The 23167-nt window shown below is 44.4% G+C and overlaps 1 protein-coding gene across 4 annotated transcripts in view; it reads left to right on the plus strand.

Annotated features, from left to right (window-relative positions):
* LOC110487595 (uncharacterized) overlaps positions 1-23167 on the plus strand; it is a 43968-nt gene that overhangs the window by 7083 nt on the left and 13718 nt on the right. Inside the window, exons 2-27 of one of the 4 annotated variants that reach the window (XM_036970721.2) lie at positions 3883-4044; positions 4944-5154; positions 5748-5910; positions 6634-6756; positions 10902-12464; positions 14335-14454; positions 16046-16249; positions 17211-17264; positions 17532-17573; positions 17675-17737; positions 18062-18136; positions 18383-18469; positions 18695-18751; positions 18925-18978; positions 19219-19272; positions 19563-19616; positions 19922-19975; positions 20269-20322; positions 20598-20642; positions 20831-20884; positions 21609-21653; positions 21797-21850; positions 22076-22120; positions 22413-22466; positions 22874-22918; positions 23080-23133. In XM_036970721.2, the coding sequence (XP_036826616.1) occupies positions 3883-4044; positions 4944-5154; positions 5748-5910; positions 6634-6756; positions 10902-12464; positions 14335-14454; positions 16046-16249; positions 17211-17264; positions 17532-17573; positions 17675-17737; positions 18062-18136; positions 18383-18469; positions 18695-18751; positions 18925-18978; positions 19219-19272; positions 19563-19616; positions 19922-19975; positions 20269-20322; positions 20598-20642; positions 20831-20884; positions 21609-21653; positions 21797-21850; positions 22076-22120; positions 22413-22466; positions 22874-22918; positions 23080-23133 (3590 nt within the window). The remainder of the gene's footprint in view (positions 1-3882; positions 4045-4943; positions 5155-5747; positions 5911-6633; positions 6757-10901; positions 12465-14334; positions 14455-16045; positions 16250-17210; positions 17265-17531; positions 17574-17674; positions 17738-18061; positions 18137-18382; positions 18470-18694; positions 18752-18924; positions 18979-19218; positions 19273-19562; positions 19617-19921; positions 19976-20268; positions 20323-20597; positions 20643-20830; positions 20885-21608; positions 21654-21796; positions 21851-22075; positions 22121-22412; positions 22467-22873; positions 22919-23079; positions 23134-23167) is intronic. The other 3 variants (XM_036970726.2, XM_036970727.2, XM_036970728.2) reach the window with 3 other exon arrangements.

Genomic DNA, 23167 nt, shown 5'->3' on the forward strand with positions numbered 1-23167 from the left:
CAAGAATATTCTTCCGTGTTATCTCTTTTCTCATCCTATTTTTGTCTCCTTCTCATTCCATCCTGTCTGCAACTCTTTTCTGTTGTCTCTCTCTCTCTTTGTTTTTCTCACCGTCTCTCTCTCTCTAACAATGTCCGTTTGGTGTGGCAGTAAAGGTCAGAGGTCAAGGTGTCAGGCTGCGGGTCTGTCTGGTATTTGGAGCCTTACGAGGAGGCCCCAGAAGAAAGAGTGAAAGGAGCGGGGGTGGAGGCGGGAAACAAGAGGTTACTCACGGGGTGAGGTGAAGAACGATCCTCAGTCCTGGTTCTCACCCTCCTTGTTTAACGTTGGACAGTGTTACAAAAGTCTAGAGGGTCATCTGGAGTGTGACTGATCTGGTCTGCAGTGGTTTCAAAGGGCTCTGTTCAGCGTGTGTGTTGTCATGTCTCCTAGTCTCCTTCAACAGTGTCTGTTCCCAGCCTCTGTGTTTGGACAGTTGGTGTTTGGGTCAGTTAGCTGTTTTATGGTCAAAGATGTATTGGCCTGGATGTATGGACTCAGTGTTTAAACTGTTATCAGTTATGAACACTGTTGAATGGTTTTATTGGTGTGTGTGTGTGCTGTACAGTGTGCATTCTGTCATGAATACAATGAAACAGTAGGCTATATCCATCAGTGTTTTATGCCATCCTATCAAGGCATAGATTGCTTTTCACCCCCAATATATTGTTTGTATTTTAACGTTAATTATACCCTTGGAAATAATTGAGGGTGAAATAAGACATGCAACTGCAGATAGAAATGTAATGAATAGAGCTAACAGGAGTCCTTATTCTACCTGACAGACAATCACGTCTGCTCTACACAGTACTTTTCTATCTGAGCGTTCTGTCACGTTTCACCCTCCTTTCTGACAGCCGTCAGGAGAGTTCTGTGTCTGACCTAGCCCCATCTAGTGGTCAATTAAGTTAATTACATTAATAAAGCAGCCGCCCAGCTCCTGTTTCAAATCAATCAAATCAAATCATATTTCTTTACCTGCACTTCATTACGTTGCACTATATCTCCCAATTGTCTTACATTTAGAATAGTTTTGATTGGGCATAGTGCTATATATGAATCATTTTTCTTCATAATTAGGCCTGCATATAAAAGACACAATTAACCATTTCTAACATTCTGGTTTAAAATGGATGGAGCATACTACTGTACATGTATGTAGGCTATTTCCATGAAAGAAAATGGATAGGCTAGTCCAATGACTGTGCGATTGGGCAATGTGATTCCATAATCACTGTAGCTCACTATCCGGTGTATGTGACAATAACACATCGCGTTTTGTTTTACTATGTTGCTGTGAATAAAGCAACGTGAAGGACAACAGAATGATTCTCATTTACAGCACAGGGTGTTAACTCCCTTGACACACCCGGCACTCCCATTTAGTGACGCTGCGTACAGGGTGGTCTCTACACTGTGACCATACGTGAGTGGTTAAAAGGGAGGGCGAGAGAAGAAAGAAAGCAGGCAAAGAGAAAGCGGGGGTTTGCCTGCGTGCCTGCCTTGTCTAACCCCGTCTAGCTCCATATTTTCCGCTCCTTGTCCCGTGTTTGTTTTTTTGGGGGGTGTTGTGTATTTCTGAAGTTATATTTTGGTTCGTTCTCCTCTCCCAAGGCCTACTGACAGGAAGGGCCCATTGAGCAGAGCAGCGGTGAGCGGGCCGAGACAGAGGTGTTCATTGTGTGCGTGATCCTGCGGTGGAGTCTGACACAGGCCGTGCTGTCGCGGTTTCTCTCCTCCCCCCTCTCTCGTCCCCTTTTGCTCTCGTCCCTCTCTCACTGTCGCTCTCATCCGCTCTCTTTCTCCTTCGCTCTCTCCCCCACGGCTCGTTATCCCAGTTCCTGTTTTGGAGAGTTAATGGGGCATTACAGTATCACTCTCCCACTCTCTATGTCTGTAGAGAATTCCCCCTCTGCTACACCGTTGATCCCTCCTTTTCCCTCTCTCTCTCTCAGTTAGTGTGCTGCTAACAGACTGTGGGCCCGATTCTCTGAGTCAATATTAACGCACCATTTGAGAGTTCACCATAAATATTGTCATCTGAGGCCTTCAAACATGTTGCTAGCAGGGTGTGACCTAAACACAATTAGCCTGGATTGGATCATTGTGATGAAAATGATATAATATCATATGGTCCAGTTCATTTTACATTGAGACTCCAATACAGAGTACAGACTGGCTTATGGGAATAAGAGTATCATATCATTACATATGAATGTGCTTTGTTTGGGGGCATTTTTCAATGATCAAAAGATACATTCCTATTCCAGGCTAGGATTGCTTTTCTCTTTCGTTTCAAAGTGCTATTCGTTAAAGTGGCTGGAAATGGCTTATAGTAAATGTGGCTTACTGTTTTTATTTTTATTTTATGTAATGGCAACATTAAAGTCTGTGGTAATTCAGTCATTCCAATACTTCCTGACTGTAAAATGCTTGACTGGCATCATAAGGATATTAGGACTAGTGTCACTGCAGGGTGTGCTACAAATGAAACGTTGCCGCCCACTAACGGTATAGAAAAAATGGACCTAGCGTCTCGAACACAGACAGGGCAGCCAAGACCAACTCTTGACTGCAATAATACAACCTTGAGAAAAGTCCCTCCACTGAAACATAGTGAAGAAAGATGGGAGTACCTTAACTTGTTTAGGCTGTACACACTGCTCTCTTGTTGGAGTGTCTAGGAACTTAGTCACATTCCTGAACCAACCAAGTGCCCCATTCCGGCTAAATTGTTAACTGGGTGGAGTCTAAACGATTTATCCTGCTAGGTAATGGAGCATGTTGGAAGTAATAAGTGCTTTGTTGAGTACATGAATTCAAGCATGCCTTCTTGCATCGCAAGACGTTGTTTGACTTATCTCAGAAACTCTGTTTCCTGGTTTGATTGAATAAGGCTGTAGATTTCCACATCTTATCCAACCAATTCTTACTTGGGCAGAATAGACAGGTTCAACGTGGCACATTGAGTGAGGGCCAGTTTCCCAGATTAAGCCTAGTCTTAGCGAAAGAGTATGCTAAATGGAGAATCCCTATTGAAAGTGCTTTTTAGTCCAGATGTAGGCTTAATGTAGACCTGGGAACCTGGCCCTGAGGAGCCAGCCCATTGGTTTAGGCCTGGGAAACTGGCCCTGAGGAGCCAGCCCATTGGTTTAGGCCTGGGAAACTGGCCTTGAGGAGCCAGCCCATTGGTTTAGGCCTGGGAAACTGGCCCTGAGGAGCCAGCCCATTGGATTAGGCCTGGGAAACTGGCCCTGAGGAGTCAGCCCATTGGTTCAGCCAAGCAAAGTATGGGTGACAGACAGTCATACCTGGTATGGAGGCAGGATGTGAGATTGGTGGTGATGTCTGCGGTCGGTTTATTCTGTTTGCACAGACTTCCATGACTCAGCACTATCTCATTTATGGTACTTGTTATATTTGCTTGACAGACACTGGTTGAATAGAGGAGCCTGTTCCTCAGGTTAGATAGATGGTGGACTAGACTTGGGGACCTTCTATTGCCGTAAAAACGTTTTGCATGTATTTTTTTTACAGAAATAATTATGTCTATGATACTTTGACCTCTGGATGAGTGTAGGTGTAGGATATAGGCCTAATATTGAATCTACAAATCTTACTGGAATGGTTGTTGTCTGTGGTGGTGGGTCTCAGACCACAACCTATAAAGAAACATATATGTAAGGTGATTTTAGTCAATTGGTTTCAATGTAAAAGCTATATCATGATAGAGTCCATTCATGAAGGATCACGACCATAACTCCATGCACTTTTGTCTATTAACCCTTTCTCTCTCTCTCTCTCTCTCTCTCTCTCTCTCTCTCTTTCTCCGTCTCTTCTCAGATCCAGTGGATGTGTTGCGGATGCTGCAGCTGCCCTCTCTCCCCGAAGGGGTGCGGAAGGTTCCAGGCTTCTGCACCTCCCGCCGTGCCGGCTCCGCTGACCACGCCTACCGCATCACCAAGAAGGCCCAGATCTCTGCCCCCACCAATCAGCTCTTCTCAGGTACAGTACCTCTATATCCATGTCTAACTAGGGTCCTGTTCGGAAGAAAACGGATTCAAACAGGGAGGGACTACATGGACTTTCCTAATAAGAAATGTTCATTTTTGTTTTCCGTTGCAAAGCGCTTTAAAATGCCTTCCGTTGGGTGCCCTAATGAACACGACCCAGGCCTCAACTGGACTGAAGCCTCAACATACCTCATCTCTCAGGTTGACTTGGAAAGATGTGGTCGACATTACCTGTAAATGGGATGGATTGCTGAAATAATGGACACAGACTGGGGCATACAATTTATGCCACGTGCATTCTGTGAATTTATTTTTGTAATGTGTCATGATTGCTATTTTTGTCTCTTTTGGTGGTTCTTATCATTGTTGTTCGGTTTTAGGGTTTATTTCCATCCTACAATTACCATAAAGGAGGTTAGTTGGGCCATAACTTTGCAGCTTTAGTGCTAGATTGCTTTTGCGTTAGGCATATAATTATTTCGTGCAAGAGCATGTGAAATGTAAATGCCTTTGGAAGAGCCTAAACAAATGAAGGGCCAACTAACTATCGTCTGAGACCCTGAAGCGCGCTAGGATTGTAAGTAGCACTTATGTGGTTGAAAGATATCCTGAAAAGTCAGAAGCTCATTTTCTTAGTCTGGGTTTCAGATTTTTTCGACACCCACCTCTTATGGCGGTTCACACTTCAATCCTTCAAACCCTCACCTTTAAGATCCAATAAAATGTGCATCTGTCTACACTTAGACACCCCTAACTCTAATTTGTCATCAGTCGTCTACCCCTCTCCTGTGTCTAATGTCCTTCTTCCCTCAATGCCTCCCTCTCCCCTCTTCTTTCTTTCCTCCATTCCTCTTTCTCCTCTTTTCCTCCCTTCATGCCCCCCCCCTTCAGGTCGTTTCCCGGAGAACTTCTCCATCATGGCCCTGGTCAAGGCCCATGCGGGCCTCCAGGCGTTCCTGTTGTCCATCTACAGTGAGCAGGGTGTCCAGCAGCTGGGTGTGGAGCTGGGACGCTCCCCCGTCTTCCTGTACGAGGACCAGACCGGCAAGCCCGCCCCCGAGGACTACCCCCTCTTCAGTGGCGTCAACCTGGCCGACGGCAAGTCAGTAAAAACACGTCCCGCGGCTCTGTGTGTGTGTGTGTGTGTGTGTGTGTGTGTGTGTGTGTGTGTGTGTGTGTGTGTGTGTGTGTGTGTGTGTGTGTGTGTGTGTGTGTGTGTGTGTGTGCCTGTGTCAGTATTTGCATGTGTACTGGGTTTGTTTGATGGACTACGGTTTTCAGTGTTTGCATGCATGCTTGTTTTTGTTTTATGCAACTGCGTTACATCATATGAATATCTTGTTGATTAGTCAGATCTTGCAGGGTTGTCATGAGATTTGACACATTTAGCCTCAGTGTCCCAGAACAGTGGTTTTCAAACCTCTCCTCAAGGACCCTCAGAAGTTTCACAATGTTGTTGCAGCCCTGAACTAAGTCGCCGATCCAACTTATCAAGGGCTTGATAATTAGTTGACAAGTTGAATCTGGTGTGCTAGCTCTGGAATAGTTCAAGTACGTGGAACAGCTGGGGGTCCCATAAGTTTTTCACACACACACACACGTACAACTTACACTGTACATATTGGGGTTTCCATTAATTAAGCAACCCCCTCCAGCACATTACACAGTTGTGCTTTACCTCCTCCCTGCCTGTAGGTGGCACCGCATCGCTATCTCCGTGTCGAAGAAGAACGTCACCCTGCTCCTGGACTGTAAGAAGCGCATGACCAGGGCCCTGCCTCGCAGCAACAGCCCCGTGGTGGATACCAAGGGCATCACCATGTTCGGGGCACGCCTGCTGGACGATGAGGTTTTCCAGGTCAGAGGTCACACAGTTAGTCACTAGTGCCATAGAGATAAAAATGACTAATGCCTTAGAGACATACATGCCACTAGTGCCATAGAGACATACATGACACTAATGCCATAGAGACATACATGACACTAGTGCCATAGAGACATACATGACACCAGGGCCATAGAGACATACATGACACCAGGGCCATAGAGACATACATGACACCAGGGCCATAGAGACATACATGACACCAGGGCCATAGAGACATACATGACACTAGTACCATAGAGATATACCTGTCCCAATATTATTAGACTGCTATCTTTTCTCGTCTCCTCTCCTTCCTGAACAGAATAGGTAGAAAGACTGAAAATGGGTCTAACTTCTTTCTTTGACCGATCAAGTTTTTACAGGTTTGTGGTCTGAAAGGAAAAGGGGGCCAGGAATGTGGAGTCTCCTGGGACACGGTTACCATTACTGTCTGTTGTAATGGTAGCACTTTCATTAAGATCTGCTTCAGTAAATAGGCTACCATGTTATGGCATTACCAAGCTAAACCTCTCACAATGACTGCAATGTTCTTCGTTAACCTTCATGTTCTTCTTCTTCTTGTTTGTCCAGCAAAAACCCGATCAACCCTTCTCCCTTCAAAGGCAGCGGATCTGCTTTCAGCTCAGGAACTGATTCAAATGATATTACTTCTCATTTCAATGAGGCTTTCTTTTGGTTTTCTAATTCCCACAGGGCGATATCCAACAGCTGCTGATCGCATCCAACCCTCAGGCTGCTTATGACTTCTGTGAACACTACAGCCCCGACTGTGACTCCCCTCTACCCAAGACCCAGTCCCAGGACCCCAACACATACGTGAGTAACACAGCAAAACACCACAGACACTGAACAGCCACCTGGAAGGGAATTAGGATTCACCAATGCGCCACCACAAGTCACAACAGTTTTCTATAGTACGTTTACCACTTGGAGCTCACGTCACTAGAGTCTCTCTTTGCAGTCCAGCTACTTCAAACATCACGGCCACAGCATAAAGCAACTCAGGACCACACATCCCAGTGCAACACAACACAGGATAGCATAGTGCAGTACAATACTGCTATCCCAAGCCCCAATATATAAACTGATATGAAGGGATGTCCACACAAACCCCTCTGCTCACTGAAGGCAGTGAGGCCTCATCCTTCCCAGCCATCGACAGCTCCAGGAAGTCATCAAAGTGCTGCTCTGTCCTCTCGCGTTATGAGTTTGTATCTACCCACTTTCCCCCTCACCTACGTGTGTTCTGAGGGAATTCAATAAAAGCAGAGCCCTTTCTCTACCACTACAAACAATACAACATTAAACAATGCCGTAGTACGTCAGTAATACAGGCAAATTTATGAGAAACTCATCAGAAGAATGACGTTTTTAATTTGTTTGTGTTTGTTGAAATCCTGGTGCAAGACTTATTTCAATATAGACACAAAAGCATTGAATCACAGTCGATATGCACTCAACTTGAATAAAAGGCTGTTTTAGAACAAAATGGAAGACAGAAAGGTCGGGGAAAGAGGATGATACAAGTAGCCTGCTTCTCTACATTTAATTTCATGAGTATAAGGAGAATTATCACATTGGATTGCACCAATCACAGAAAACATGTGTTAGAAATGCTGCTGAAATGAGTGCTGTGGAATGAATATAAATCGGTGTGGTTTTATTCATTGCGTTTGTTTTCTCATTCATCAAGATCCTCCGTGTGTCTCCATTAATACCTCTCCAGACATTAATCAACACATGGAGTCCTAATGAATCGAAAAACATTGCTTTTCTTTTCTTTTCCAACGCGCTCATCCCCACCATATTTCCCCCTTCACTTCTCCTTTCATGACTTCCTGTCCACCCTCTCTGCCTTTCTCTGCCTTTGAAACTCACTCTTCGCACCTCCTGTCCTTCATTCCACTGCCTCCATTCCTATGCCTGCACGACCCTCTTGGCCACACCCCCATCTCTCTCAGTACTTTGATGAGGAGTAAGATGACCATGAGTACCTCTATTATTATGGGGAAACAACAGCCCCCCCCCCCTCCTCTGTCCACCTCACCTCCCCCCGACCAAGGGGCCCCACTCAACAGGTAAAAAGGGGAGCAAGAGAATCAAAATAGAGGGAAAGGAGGGAGAGAGAGAGAGAGAGGCACAGGGAAAGAGGTGTGAAGACAAATAAGGTTCAGGCTCAGTACATGAAAAAAGAATGACATCATTTTTTCTTACTGTAAGACATCCCTTTTGTAAGTAAAATTTGTGTGTTAAATTTTTTCAATATCATATTAATAAAGTTTAGGTCGCCATGCCTCTCTCCCTGTCACTCTGTTTCTCCCTACTCTCTTCTGTAATACGACCCTTCTCGTGGTGTCATTCACATGACCACTCGTCCTCTGACATCACCTCTTTACACCTCACCTATCACATTGTATTAACATTGTGTTATTAATGTTGTATTAATGTCATTTACATGTTGTCATTGTCGTATATATGAGTATGTGTAGGTATGTTTACAATGTGGGGGCACTGGGGGACCAGGTACAGCACACACACCTCTCTCCCTTATTCTCTGGCCACACTGCCCCTCTCTCCCTTATTCTCTGGCCACACTGCCCCTCTCTCCCTTATTCTCTGGCCACACTGCCCCTTTCTCCCTTATTCTCTGGCCACACTGCCCCTCTGTCCCTTATTCTCTGGCCACACTGCCCCTCTCTCCCTTATTCTCTGTCCCACTCCCCCTCTCTCCCTTATTCTCTGGCCACACTGCCTCTCTCTCCCTTATTCTCTGGCCACACTGCCCCTCTCTCCCTTATTCTCTGTCCCACTGCCCCTCTCTCCCTTATTCTCTGTCCCACTCCCCCTCTCTCCCTTATTCTCTGGCCACACTGCCTCTCTCTCCCTTATTCTCTGGCCACACTGCCCCTCTCTCCCTTATTCTCTGTCCCACTGCCCCTCTGTCCCTTATTCTCTGTCCCACTGCCCATCTCTCCCTTATTCTCTGTCCACACTGCCCCTCTCTCCCTTATTCTCTGGCCACACTGCCCCTCTCCCTTATTCTCTGGCCACACTGCCCCTCTCTCCCTTATTCTCTGTCCCACTGCCCCTTTCTCCCTTATTCTCTGGCAACACTGCCCCTCTGTCCCTTATTCTCTGTCCCACTGCCCCTCTCCCTTATTCTCTGGCCACACTGCCCCTCTCTCCCTTATTCTCTGTCCACACTGCCCCTCTCTCCCTTATTCTCCGGCCACACTGCCCCTCTCTCCCTTATTCTCTGGCCACACTGCCCCTCTCTCCCTTATTCTCTGTCACACTCCCCCTTTCTCCCTTATTCTCTGTCCCACTGCCCCTCTCTCCCTTATTCTCTGTCCACACTGCCCCTCTCTCCCTTATTCTCCGGCCACACTGCCCCTCTCTCCCTTATTCTCTGTCCCACTCCCCCTTTCTGCCTTATTCTCTGTCCCACTGCCCCTCTCTCCCTTATTCTCTGGCCACACTGGGCCGGACCAATTGTCAAGAGAAGGAAGGAAAATGAATGAATACAAAACAATGGACTTTATATATTCTGCTATCATTTTTTGCAATTGCTCATATGATTATTACCCTCAACTTGGAAATAACAACTTAATTAATGCAGTACATGTTTTGTATGAAGTAGGCATTTTAGGTAGACATACATCATATCACTGGGTCTGAGTCTCAGTTTGAGTCTCAGTTATGACAAAACAACGGAGCAATTGTACAAAATGACTAGCTGAGGATAAGGAAGGATTATTCAACTCAGACAGCAGTGGGTGAGAAAGGGCTGTCATGTATCAGATGTGTCTGTATTAACATCATTTGCATGTCTGATTCTTTCTGGGATTAACCACTGCATTTCTGCTTTTCATATGTATAAATGTTACTGCATGCTTCCACATATTTGACTTTTGTAATCGGTCTACCTGTCTTTTGGTCAATATAAGGTATCAATGTGTCTGTCCCCCTGTACATCCATGGTTATGCATTTCCCCTGGATCTGGCATAAATATGCCCCTGTCTGTCCATTTGTCTGTCAATCTCTCTGTGCCTCAGTTTAACTGTCTGTCTAAATACCTGTGTTTTTCAATGTCCCTTTTCTGTTGTCTATATATCATTATGTGTAATATACATGTTTCCCATTGCATATCCAATGAGCTATTCTCTACATATATGCACACACACTGTACATATTTTTGTATTTGCCTGAATTTGAATATATCGGTTCCCATCTGTGTATTTTCTTCACTTGTTAAAATATCAGATCACGCCCCAGTAAAACAAACTTTTGTTCGCCTGACACCCAATGCTGCTGCTTCTCTGTGGCTATGAGCTCACAGCTCTCTTGCAGTTGGACGGCTCAGTGCATCAGAGGCTACAGCTTTACCTGACCATTACATCCCCAGTGCCTCCGCAAGCCACAGGCTCCATTTGTCATTAGCACAGAGATGCTGCTTTTTTAATATGGAGAATGGCATTACTGGAGAGATCAGCATCCATTGCACTGTACAAGCTGAGTATTAGGCTACAAATTGTATTACATTGACTTCCAAAATATAATTCTACACTGTCCCCTGTTGTAATTTAAGTCTTGTCATTGGCACATAGCACCATTCCTACCTTGCTCCGATTAGTCAAGGTTTCAATTGGCTTTAAAATGCTCAGTTCCCATCTTTCCAGTGCTACATTGAAACAACTTTTCTTTATAGGAACGGTAAAGCAACTTTGCCCACATTCTGCTGTATCCAGTAATGCCAGAACAGTCTCAGTAAATCACCCAAGCCTAAGCCATCTTTAAATCACTGTCTCAAAACATCCACCTTTGTCTTTCTCTCTCCATCTATCCATCCCCTGTGCTTTCATCCCTTCCCACCCCCCAATGTATCTCTCTACCTCTCCTCTCTCTCAACACCCACCCTCACAAACTACAACACAACACAACCGACACGCATGCACAACAGAAGGGTGCCAATGGCAATGCTGACAAACGCAAACCCGTGGTAGTTAAGGCTGACAAACCTATAGTCGTTAAGGCGGACAAACCTGTAGTCATTAAGGCAGACAAACCTATAGTCGTTAAGGCGGACAAACCTATCGTCGTTAAGGCGGCCAAACCTATCGTCGTTAAGGCAGAAAAACCTGTAGTCGTTAAGGCAGAAAAACCTGTAGTCGTTAAGGCGGACAAACCTATAGTCGTTAAGGCAGAAAAACCTGTAGTCGTTAAGGCTCCCAAACCTGTAGTAGTTAAGTCGGCAAAACCTGCCTCAACCAAACCTGCGAAAGCAGAGCATGCTAAGCTTGAGGCCACAGCCAAACCAGCTAAAGCCGTACCTGCTGCCACCAAGCCCAGCAAAGCCAAGCTTTACCCGGCCAAACCAGCCAAAGCCAAACCTACTGCAATTGAAGTCCTCCTGAACAAGATCAAACCCACTACAGTCACACCAGTGGCCAAGCCCACACCTGCTGCGAAAAAAGGCGAAAAAAAAGTAAATGGCAAACCTATAGTTGAGAAGAAAGCAAATGGTGAGGCCATAATCAATGGCAATGCCAAACCTATAGTTGAGAAGAAAGTAAATGGTGAGGCCAAAATCAATGGCAATGCCAAACCTATAGTTGAGAAGAAAGTAAATGGTGAGGCCAAAATCAATGGCAATGCCAAACCTATAGTTGAGAAGAAAGTAAATGGTAATTCCAAGGTCAATGGCAAACCTGTAGTTGAGAAGAAACTAAATGGTGAGGCCAAAGTTAATGGCAATGGTAAAACCGCTGAGGATAAGAAAGTGAGTGGTAATGGCAATGGTAAAACCCCTGAGGATAAGAAAGTGAGTGGTAATGGCAATGGTAAAACCCCTGAGGATAAGAAAGTGAGTGGTAATGGCAATGGTAAAACCCCTGAGGATAAGAAAGTGAGTGGTAATGGCAATGGTAAAACCCCTGAGGATAAGAAAGTGAGTGGTAATGGCAATGGTAAAACCACTGAGGATAAGAAAGTGAGTGGTAATGGCAATGGTAAAACCACTGAGGATAAGAAAGTGAGTGGTAATGGCAAAAGCGCCAGTGACAAAAAAGCTCATGGCAAAACCGAAGCAGCAAAACCTGAAACCACTAAAGCCCAGCCCAAAAAAGACGTCGCTAAAGTTAAAGTAGAAAAAACTGTGGTCAGCAAAGAGAAACCAGCAAAAGCAGAAACTAAAGTAGTGGTAGCAAAAACCGAAGTCAAAATTAAAGTAGTAAAAACCGAGGTCACAAAGGTTAAGGAAGCGAAAACCGAGATCACTAAAGTCAAACCAAGAGAGTCAGTTGTCATCAAAGTTCCTCCCTTCCTCAAACCTGCACCGAAGAAAGAGCTGCCAAGCCCAGAACCTGCTTCCCCGAAGCCAGAGAGAACCAAGGTGGTGCTTGATGTAAATAACGTCAAATCGATGACCCAAAAAATGCCTCCCTTCGGCAAGACTGCATACAGTGGCACCGTCGTCCCTGTGCCGGAAACACCGAAGAAGAAAACGGGCAACGGTTATCAACAGGTACAAACAAAGAGCCCATGGTGGCAGTCCAGAGCTGTATCTTCCAGCTATCCCTTCTGGGAACCAGGTCGTTCTCCATCCAGATTTTACTGCAAATGTCTGTTCAACAAGCAGGCTTGTAGTTCTACTTTAAACGGATGATAGTTTTACTGCCTCCTTTTAGGCGTAAAGAGTTTACACTTTTTTAGACACACTTCTCAAATGATTTTGGTAAACCATTTTTATACAACGATACATACCTTCACTATGGGTATGTGACGTACATAGATTACAGTGATACAGAAAAGCTGTGACTCTTATTTGTTTCATACTCATATCTATATAAGAAGTAACTGTTTTATACTTGTCTGAATGATTCATATAATTTACAAATCTTGGATGTAACATCTATAAAGCTAAAACTGCACAGTTCAACGCTGCTGACGAATTTGCATTCGTTGGGACTGCAATTCTTTTTTCGACTCAACCACTAACAGCTATGGAATTGAGTGTGAAAGACCTAGCTAGGTGGTGGACTGCCTGGTCCTCAGAAAGGAAGTTGGCTCATACCAACCTGGACCCTCTCCTCCGTTTACATATCATATGACCAATATGATGGTGAGAACCTATATGATATAGCGGTGTAACAGACTGTCGTATTGACGCATGGCTACCTGTACAGTCTCCTCTCCGTTTCCTGACAAACTCCCCTTCAAAGCTCCTGAAACTCAGAACCTGTTCTCAGCGTTCACACGGGGCCTGTTGTTGTCTTTTTTTCGTCATTGAGTGGCGCGCTAGTGAAAGGGATTGACCTGTGTGCATGCGTTTCTTACACAGACAAAGGGAGACATAAAACATATGTATCCACACAATCTGTAGACAATACAAATACAACTTTTCCCGTTTCTCTCTCTCTCTCTCCTCTTCTCTCCTCTCAAACGTGGGTTCTCTCGAAGACGTGTCCCCCCGTCTTGATCATATTGGAGTGAAATATGAGTGAAGCAGTCTCACAGAAGCTAAGCACGCTAAACATGCTTAGGTATCAGTTCAACTCCACTCAGTGCACGTCGTAGACCTCTGGCTCAGTTACTATTAACATGCAAGTCGAATTGAGATGGGCGAGTATGTCAATGTAATGAAGCTCTGAGATGGTTAAATATATATATATATATATATATATATATATATATATATATAATATGTCAAAGCCATATGTATTACAGTTATCAGATAAGTGTGTACTGATTTGAAAAACGGGTAAGTATTTAGTTATTGTGAATATCTCTGCTCTGAGGTTATTTGGAACTTGTTCTGTGAGGCTGCTTTTTGTGGTTGAAACTTTTTCCCGTGTCTCTGGTTAAAGTCTTTCCCACTTCATAGAGGAGACCAAACAAAGTATGCATCCACTATTAATAACAGTGATAATCCATATCACCAGGAGTGGTCAAGTTGAGGCCTTCTCCAACCTTCTGTGACATCAGCAGAAGAGCAGACTTGACCTAATGAACCTATTGTGGCTTTGTGGCTCTTTTTTTCCAGACAACGTTTTTTCAGGAATTCAATAAATACATTTTAGCATGAACAGTTCCTAAATCTTGCGGATGGCAACATTTCTAGTCATCAAGATTTTTTGAACTGCTAAAATGTATTTCTAGCTCAAAGTGACATTTCTAAACTTTGAAAACATGTTTTGCCAGAGAACTCTTTGGCAAAACTATTTGATGTTTGCCCTTTTTACCTGACAAACATCCCCTGTAATGTGTCTCATCTTTTCTTCAAACACATCAGTCATAATACTGACCATCTTAAAACTAACCACCCTTTCTCATTCAAACCCGCCTACCTCCACCCTGGTCCCCCTCCCCCACCTCTTCTTGACCTGACCAATCAGGATGTAGAAACTGCAAATTCTGAGGCTGGCCACACCCCTACAGAGACGGATTATTATTACGAGGAGGCAGTCCTACAGCCAGAGAGTGAGGTGATTGGACAAGAAGGGACGACTGGCCAGGTAAACCGCACATAGCAAAACAGTGGGAGAAGACGCCATCGATATCACACTAGTTCAAAACACTCCCCAGCTAAAGTCAATACAACATGAATTATTAGATACTGTTATATACTTCCTAGTAATCTCTATGTGGAGGTGAGCCCAGCCATCCGGTAGTACAACAAAGTGGTCTAACAGGTTGTCACGCACCATAACACTCCTACCCATTTTGTTGCCACCAGAGGCATGAGACATGCCACACTTTTTCAAAGAGGAATACACCACATTCATTTTGGCATATCAAACATTTTCATGTGGCTCTCATTTTCCCTAACCCAAGATCAATTTTTTTGTTTGTTCTCATATCAATATTCTAATTTGATAACACATTTAGTCTTGATATAAGAACAACAGTCTTGAGAAAATGGGAGTCGCGTACGAATGTTTGATATAACACAGCGGAGGAATGGATATCATGCATTCTTCTTTGACAGCATACAGAATTGCATTTTGTTGAGAGAATTATAGTGGCTATCCTCAGCCCTATCAGCCAGAATGTGTGACTCTTTCCTCACAGTTCTGTTGTATGTGTTCTCTTTATTTTATATGAATCGTTTTTTTAAAATTATTATCTTCGAAGGAGAAATGGTAAATCATTGGAAAAAAATGTTTCTGAGATTTGTTTTCTATTGAGAAATAAATCGGTTCCTTTTATTTCAATAGCCAGCATTCTATTCAGTCATTTGTATCTATGTGATCAATGTTGGACCTGTTACATAATGTTTTACATAACCAGCAGTGGTAAGTTGAATAGGGAAAAGTAACATAGTAATAGCTTTGCATAATAGCAGCTGCTTTTGTTTTCACAAAGTGGGGGGGCTTCACCTCATTCTTGTGTGTGTGTGTCAGTGAGTCTTGTACACTAAAATATTAGTATATTGCTACCCAACTTTTAATCTCCATTGTGTAGAATGGCCTCTTAAAATATGTAAAACTGCCTAGGTAAAGAATCATGAAATTTCCCTCACACACTTAATTTTGATAATGTTAGTATATTGCTAGCCCACAATTATTCTGCTTCCTTTTCAGTTAACTCAACCATTAGACACAAACACACAAGCTGGTGATAAACCCTAGAAGCTTTGGTGGAAACATGCCATTATAATAAGTTTAAGAATAAACACAAATATGCCTACATTTGTAAGAGATGATGGCTTCAAAGGGCCAGAAGGACCTTAATGAAAATTGTGGCGATATTAATGGAGCATGAATGGACCTTAAGCTTTCCATGCTTTGGTGAGGAAATTCCCGGAAGAACTGGCTGTTCCTTTGATGTCCACCAGGTGTCACTATGCTCTATGTCCCTCTGTCAGTATCTGTGTTTTGTAAAAGGTAAGACTTACCACACTCTCTGCCGTCTCCTTTTCTCCCGGTATCTCTCTGCTTCTTCATCTATCATTTACTGTCACTTTACTTTTCGTCAATGTCTTGGATTTCTTTTCTATGATCTTTTTCCTCTTCCTGTCTTCCTCTCCCTTCTCTCTTTCTCTATCTCTCTCTTTGCTCTTTTTCTCTCTGTTGGCACCTCCATTCCGTCATCGCTCTGCCCCAGGTGGAGGAGACATTGGTGGCAGAGGAGGTAGATTTGGCCAAGGCAGGGGGTGAGGTCGAGGCCTTTACTGAGGAGTATGTGACTGGCGACCTGGGCATGAAGGAATACGACTATTCCTACAAGGACTACAACGAGCCTCTGCCCGAAGGAGAGACTGACGGCTACATGGGCCCCGCCCTGTCCGCTGTGACAGACGAGGGAGGCGTAAGTCACTGCGCTTCCACCAAATCTTTCTTTCAATCCTAGCAGGAGCTGAAATAGGATTTGTGTATACTCGGTGTATACTCTAGTTAGTATGCATACACAAAGAGGTACTAAAGGCGCAGCAAATGATCTGGCTCGGATCTCATTTGTTTTTAATGCCTGTCTATGTGTATGTCTCCATTTGGACTTGCTATTAAGCTTGAGGTTATAGGTCGCCCCGAGTGAAGGATGCCCTGAAGACTTTTTAGTGAGGAGACTTGATAAAAGTTGGCGCCCAACGAGGGTCTGGACTTATTTACATTATTTGTTTATACACTTAGACACTGTGGTCTCTTTAGAGTACTCTTAAGATTACATAGTATTTCGGACATAAAACAGGTGAACTATTGCTTCTACAACCTTGTAAATAGCAATATTTTTGGCGACCATTTTATGATTCAAACCCACTCTGCTCATTTGCCTTTTGGTAGTAAAGACCACAGTATATACAGTATTCTGTCTGTACTGAATGTATCTCTCATTAATACTATGTTGTGTATGTGATATTATCAACCCAGAACACATCCTTTGCAGGTAGTTTTCTGTAACTTGGCGATGAGCCATTGATTTGTCCAGTTTGATAAGGAGCTACAAAATGTCCTATGAAACGATGCCTGTTGAGAAATGGTTAACCTCTAAAATAGTTCCCTTGCTTTTACAAACAAACGCTACAACACCGCATTTCTCCAAGTTCGTGCCATGGAACAATTTTGAGCTACCTTTGGGTGACGTGGGAATCAACTGTTATTCGTGTATTTGCTTTTATGACTATTTCCGACCTCTATGATTATTTCTACCTCAACCTGTTGGCTACACGCCATGTCGGCAGGTTTGACCAAAGCTCTTGGTGGAGTGTGTGTCGGGTCTGTAGGCATATGCATTGACTGTGCTGTATTGTGGGTTACATGTGTGTTTTCCTCAGGCCTCAGTGAGTGCCGTAAAAGGAGAGAAGGGAGAGCCCGCTGTCCTTGAGCCTGTGAGTTGCCATTTACGTTGTCGTTTCGTTGTTATAGCTACTCCTGTGCACTGTGACCTCCTCATCTACAGGGGGCACCACAACATTCAGTAGTCAACGTACGTTTCACAAGAAACAGTTTAGCTGTCCCGAACACCGAGTTACCACAAGGCCAGAGGATTCCCCGATTTTCCTGTGGATGGAATTGATATGGAAATAAGTAGCAACGTCTGACCGTTGAAATACCACCACTGTCTCTCAGTCCCCCATGTTTTACATTCTTCACAGGGTATGTTGATTGAGGGACCTCCGGGACCAGAGGGACCAGCAGTAAGTGCATTTCATCCACCTCTTTCCACTGAAATGCGTCTCATAGAATAGAATACCTTTATTTACTGTACTTATCCCAAACTTTTCTTCTTCTCCCTTAGGGTCTCCCCGGACCTAATGGCCCATCTGGCCCTCCTGGCTCTGTTGGTGATCCTGGCGAGAGGGTGAGTTTTTATTTAACCTTTATTTAACTAGGCAAGTCAGTTAAGAACACATTCTTATTTACAATGACGGCCTACCCCGGCCAAACCCGGACGACACTGTGCCGCCCTATGGGACTCCCAATCACGGTATTCTATTGTGATACAGCCTGGATTTTGAACCATGAGATGCAGTGCCTTAGACCGCTGCTCCACTCGGGAGTCCTACTTTACCTACTATCTAATGTATATCTGTGTTTCTGAACAAGTTACACTTGATGTATTGTTTCTCTATGGCTTTAGTTGTCTTGTTGTGGTGGTTGACTGTGCTGGTATCTCCTCCTGTAGGGAATCCCTGGAAAGTCTGGTATCCCCGGTGCCGATGGCGTCCCTGGCCCCCCCGGAACGTCTGTCATGCTGCCCGTGAGTGAACGACTGATGCCCGTCTGGCAATCATCCCTACGGCCCTCTTACGTTCTTTCTTTCCCCTTTCGTTTCCATACATTTTCTCTCTCTCTCTCTCTCTGTTGTCTTTGAACAGTCTTAATCTTTACCCTGTTCTTCATCAGTTTGTTTCTGTCTCCGACTCAGACTCCAGTACTGAGTCGTAAGGTTGAAGATGACAAACTGCCTTAATTGGGAATAATTGTATGTTTTCTCTCTCTGTAGTTCCGTTTTGGAAGCAGTGGAGGAGACAAGGGTCCCATGGTCTCAGCACAGGAAGCCCAGGCTCAGGCCATTCTGTCTCAGGCCAGGGTGAGGGATGAGAGTTCAACACTGTCCGTCACACTGGTTTATCACACAGCTTTAGCACGCACTACAAAAACACCCCGAATGATTTAACGAACACAAGACAACATGCAGGTTGAATGCAATCTCTTTCGGGTCAGTGTTCTTAAGTGCAGTTCTCATGTGTTCAAAATGGTCTGAGTAATGGCTAAGGGCTGACGGGGACCTCTTGTTGTTTCTCCTTTCTCTTAGCTGGCTCTGAAGGGACCACCCGGACCAATGGGCTACACTGGACGCACAGGACCTCTGGTGTGTACCCTCCCTTTTCCTCCAATCACAGTCTGTCGCTGTATCATAAGAATATTGACCGTGTGTAGATGGTCCCCAGATCATCACGGGGATAAAGTAAACAGAGTGACTGGGCTATTTGATTGACGTCTGTGTGTTCCTCCGCAATAAGGGTTGTTTCTGTTCTATGTCAGGGTACCCCTGGAAGTTCTGGTCTGAAGGGTGAGAGTGGGGATCCTGGGCCTCAGGTAAAGAGATATTCATCCCAGAACCACGTCTGTGGACATTTCTTCCCCCTATATCTGACTCAGACCACAGATTGGCTTTATACAGGTACCTTTACACCACTGTAGTGCTGGTCAGTTGCGAAGAGACGGTTGTTTTCCCTCAACTGTAGTATAGTAGTAGAGACTATTTCTCTTTATGTGTTTATTATCGATACTCAATTCAGACAGGCATTCATCACAGACATCTATTCTTTTTTTCAGGGCCCCAGAGGACCACAGGGTTTGAGCGGTCCTCTCGGCAAATCAGGAAGAAGAGTAAGTGAGCGTAATCTGATCTCCATTACTGTATTTATGAATCCGCCCGAAATGGCACGCTATTCCCTATAGGCCCCTGTCAAAAGTAGTGCACTAAATAGGGAATAAGGGGCCATTTCGGACGCGCTCTGCCCACATTCCAGTGTTGATACTAGCATGCTAGTTGTATGCATGCCCAATACATTGCTTCACACTAAATGGTATGCTATGTCTACAGCCATGCAGATTAGAATAAACGCGAATGCTGTGACAATAGATTTGATTGTGTGGTTCCCTCTATCTCCCCTCAGGGTCGTGCTGGAGCTGATGGCGCCAGAGGCATGCCAGGAGAGGGCGGGCCTAAGGTAAGCTCTCAGCTGCTTGTTTTGTCGTAAACATCATCTGTTCTTCCCGATTCTGTTCTACGACCTCACGTAAGTTCTCTGAAACGGTCTGTATGGCCTCGACTTTGCATGCGTGTTGCTTTTGAATCGTTGTTCAGGTCACATGAATCGTTTTCCATTCTCAGTGCGGATTTCATTTGATGCTCTGGCTTACTGCTGCGCCTTGAACACGCCGCGGTACTGTGTTGTCGATGGATTCATCCAACAGCCGCACACATTCTTTCCGTTTTCTCCACCCCCTGACTCGACGTGTCTGTCTCCCGCAGGGGGACCGTGGTTTCGACGGACTGCCTGGATTGCCCGGAGACAAAGGACACCGGGTGAGTTCACGGTCGAAGGTCAACCCAGCACACCACCGTAGTAGACACATGGTAGAGGCCTCGACAAAGAGAGTTTGAGTATCACATGAAATGAAATCGTGTTGCAGCAAGGGACCGGGAAAACCAAGCCACTCCATCTGGAACTATTGTCACTCGTGGTTATTGCCCAGGAAGGAAGATTACCCATGACGGAAACAGAGTGGAAACAGAGGGAAAACAGAGTGGAATCGAAGTGTGATAAAGCATGCTGTCGTTTTAATTGTTCTTCCTCCCTCTCTATTCCACCATTTTAGGGTGATACTGGAGGATTGGGACCCCTAGGAGGTCCTGGAGAGGACGGAGAGAGGGTAAGTAGTTTGGCGAAACATCAGACATTGACCTATCAGTCCCATGTCTCCATAGAGATCTATACAACTATGAGTCTATCAGCCCAGAACTAGAGTAGAGTGGTCACTGAACCTAGAACCACACACACACTGCATCTACATTTCTACATTTCTCACCGTGGTCTTTTAACATGACCCCATTGATCCTTCAAATTCCTTCCTCCTTCCTCACATCCTGTCTCTATCATTCACCTTTTGTGTGTGTGTGTGTGTGTGTGTGTGTGTGTTGTTTCCAGGGAGACGACGGAGACATCGGACCGAGAGGACTTCCAGGTGAACCCGTGAGTGTATTTCTGACGCTACCGTTGACATCGGTTCCGTCTCACTACCATCACGTTCACATTTTTGGGATAATAGTGTGTGTATTGTGTTGTTTATACTACCGACTACCTGTTTTAGCTGGCTTGTTATTGACCCGTTCCTGGCTTTTTCTCTCTGTGTTCGTTTGTTGTTTCGCTCTTGTTTTTAGGGACCTCGTGGTTTGCTCGGGCCTAAAGGTCCGAACGGAATCCCCGGCCCTCCTGTAAGTACACACATTGGTGCACCACACTTGAATGTCAGTTTTACTCAAAATATACTTGGCTGTGAAGCTACACTGCAAAAAGTGAATATAAGCAAGCCTAAATATCTTATATTGAGGGATAATTAACTTCAAATGTGTGCTTTTTTCCTTGCTTTTTTTTTGTACCAAGCTAAATTATCTAATGTCATCGGCAGATCATTTCACTTATTTTAACCTAAAAAGGCTTTATGCAAGTAATTATTATATCTTATTTCAAGATATTTTACCTTAAAGCGTCATATTAGGATAAAACATATTGGAAAAAATATATTGAAATATGTTAAATGACTTAAACCTTTTTTAGGTTAAAAAATATGCCAAATGATCTGCCAATGACGGTGCACCCTAACACAACACCATGACCAAGCAAACACTGCACTGGGATAGTTTCACTACATCCCAGAATGACAACTTTTCCCTCATACTACCCCTGAAAGTACTAAGCACCCCTAAAGTAGGCAACTATATGACCAGGAACCACATCAACAGTGTCAGCAGACCACATCAACCTCATGTCACCAGCTAAAATGCCCCTAACGTACAGGATCATGTTCTTATCACTAGTACATCTAGATTGTCATTTTGTAGAAGGCCACTTAAGGTCATGTGTGTTGTTTACCCTGCATATAGCTTTGATAACTAGCAGTCTTTTCTATTTTATGTTATTTTCTTTTTCCTCTTTCAGGGTGTGCGTGGAAACGACGGTCCCCACGGTCCTAAAGGAAACCTGGTCAGTGAATGTTTTTCTGTCCTTTTTGTCCTCTGTGGAGTTGAACATATTGATGTATTCCCATTGAGAGCAAACCATTCTTAAAGTCTCAAACCTTCTCTTCTTCCTTCCTCCTCTTCTCTCTTCTCTTTTTTCTCTCTCAGGGTCCCCAAGGAGAGCCAGGGCCCCCAGGGCAGCAGGGTACCTCAGGAACACAGGTGAGAAACGTCACAGAGCAGGAGACACATTATTGGGGACAGATTTTAGCCAATTTAAACACTTGCAAATGACTGGATATCACATTCAAATTTTCGCCTCCTTACAATGTGGGATGATCCAATGAAAAATAAGCAACCTCTAATAACACAACTGTAATCTGTGGTAATAATGTCCCAAGCGATGTATCTCTGACCAGATCTGACCGTATGACATGATTGTTTCAGGGAATGCCAGGGCCACAGGGAGCCCACGGCCCCCCGGGAGATAAGGTAAGAGATCAAAGTGATCCATGACTGTTGTGTGTGTAATTACTATGTAATGAATCTTCATAAAGATATTGACCGTCCCGACGGGCTCCAGTAAAGTCTCCAGAACTTGTCACAACTAGTGAAGCGTCACATTCAGAATATTCAGCCAGGAATGATTGACAAGGAGACAAAGTATTGTGTACTTTGTAACTTAGGTCCTAGTGTATTTAGACTGAGTGATGATAACATTGTTACCAGTATTTTCATCAGTAGTCAAGTAAACTCATGACTTTCTTCTCATCTCCTCCCCCAGGGCCCCACAGGAAAACCTGGTCTGCCAGGAATGCCCGGAGCCGACGGCCCCCCTGTAAGTCACGTACTCACTGACCTATATTGGACTCATCTCTACTGTATGTTATAATAGAGCAATGGAAACATTATTGGTAATCTGCAGAGATTTTTTAACATGAGATGACGGCAGGGTAGCCTAGTGGTTAGGTTGCACGTTCAAATCCCCGAGCTGACAAGGTACAAATCTGTCGTTCTGTTCCTAGGCCGTCATTGAAAATGAGAATTTGTTCTTAACTGACTTGCCTAGTTAAATAAAGGTAAAATAAATAATGCATTGCGCAGAATTCCACTGGTCAAAAAGGTTAAGTACTTTATTGCATTTTCATGGAACAAAGTGGTAAGAACAAGTAATCAGCACATCTTGAATTGAAGTTGCCCTTGATAATGCCTCTCTTGACCTCTGATACTCTCTTCACCTCACAGGGTCACCCAGGAAAGGAGGGACCTGTTGGCACCAAAGGAAACCAGGTGAGATCCTCTAATCGTCTCTCTCCTGCACAGTATTCATAAAATATAGTCAACCTCCGTGCCAAAATCCCCACCAAGATGCCTGCCTATATATTATGTCTTATGCGTTGTGTCTTGTGTGAGGTAGTGCATCATTAACCCTCTCTCCTATCTTCATACAGGGTCCCAACGGTCCTCAGGGAACTATTGGCTATCCTGGCCCTCGTGGCATTAAGGTGAGATGAGTTTTTTTTTGCTAAAGTCGTCATT

This window comes from Oncorhynchus mykiss, chromosome 30, assembly GCF_057628025.1.
Source record: "Oncorhynchus mykiss isolate SJ-2025 chromosome 30, ASM5762802v1, whole genome shotgun sequence".
In the NCBI taxonomy this organism is placed as follows: Eukaryota; Metazoa; Chordata; class Actinopteri; order Salmoniformes; family Salmonidae; genus Oncorhynchus; species Oncorhynchus mykiss.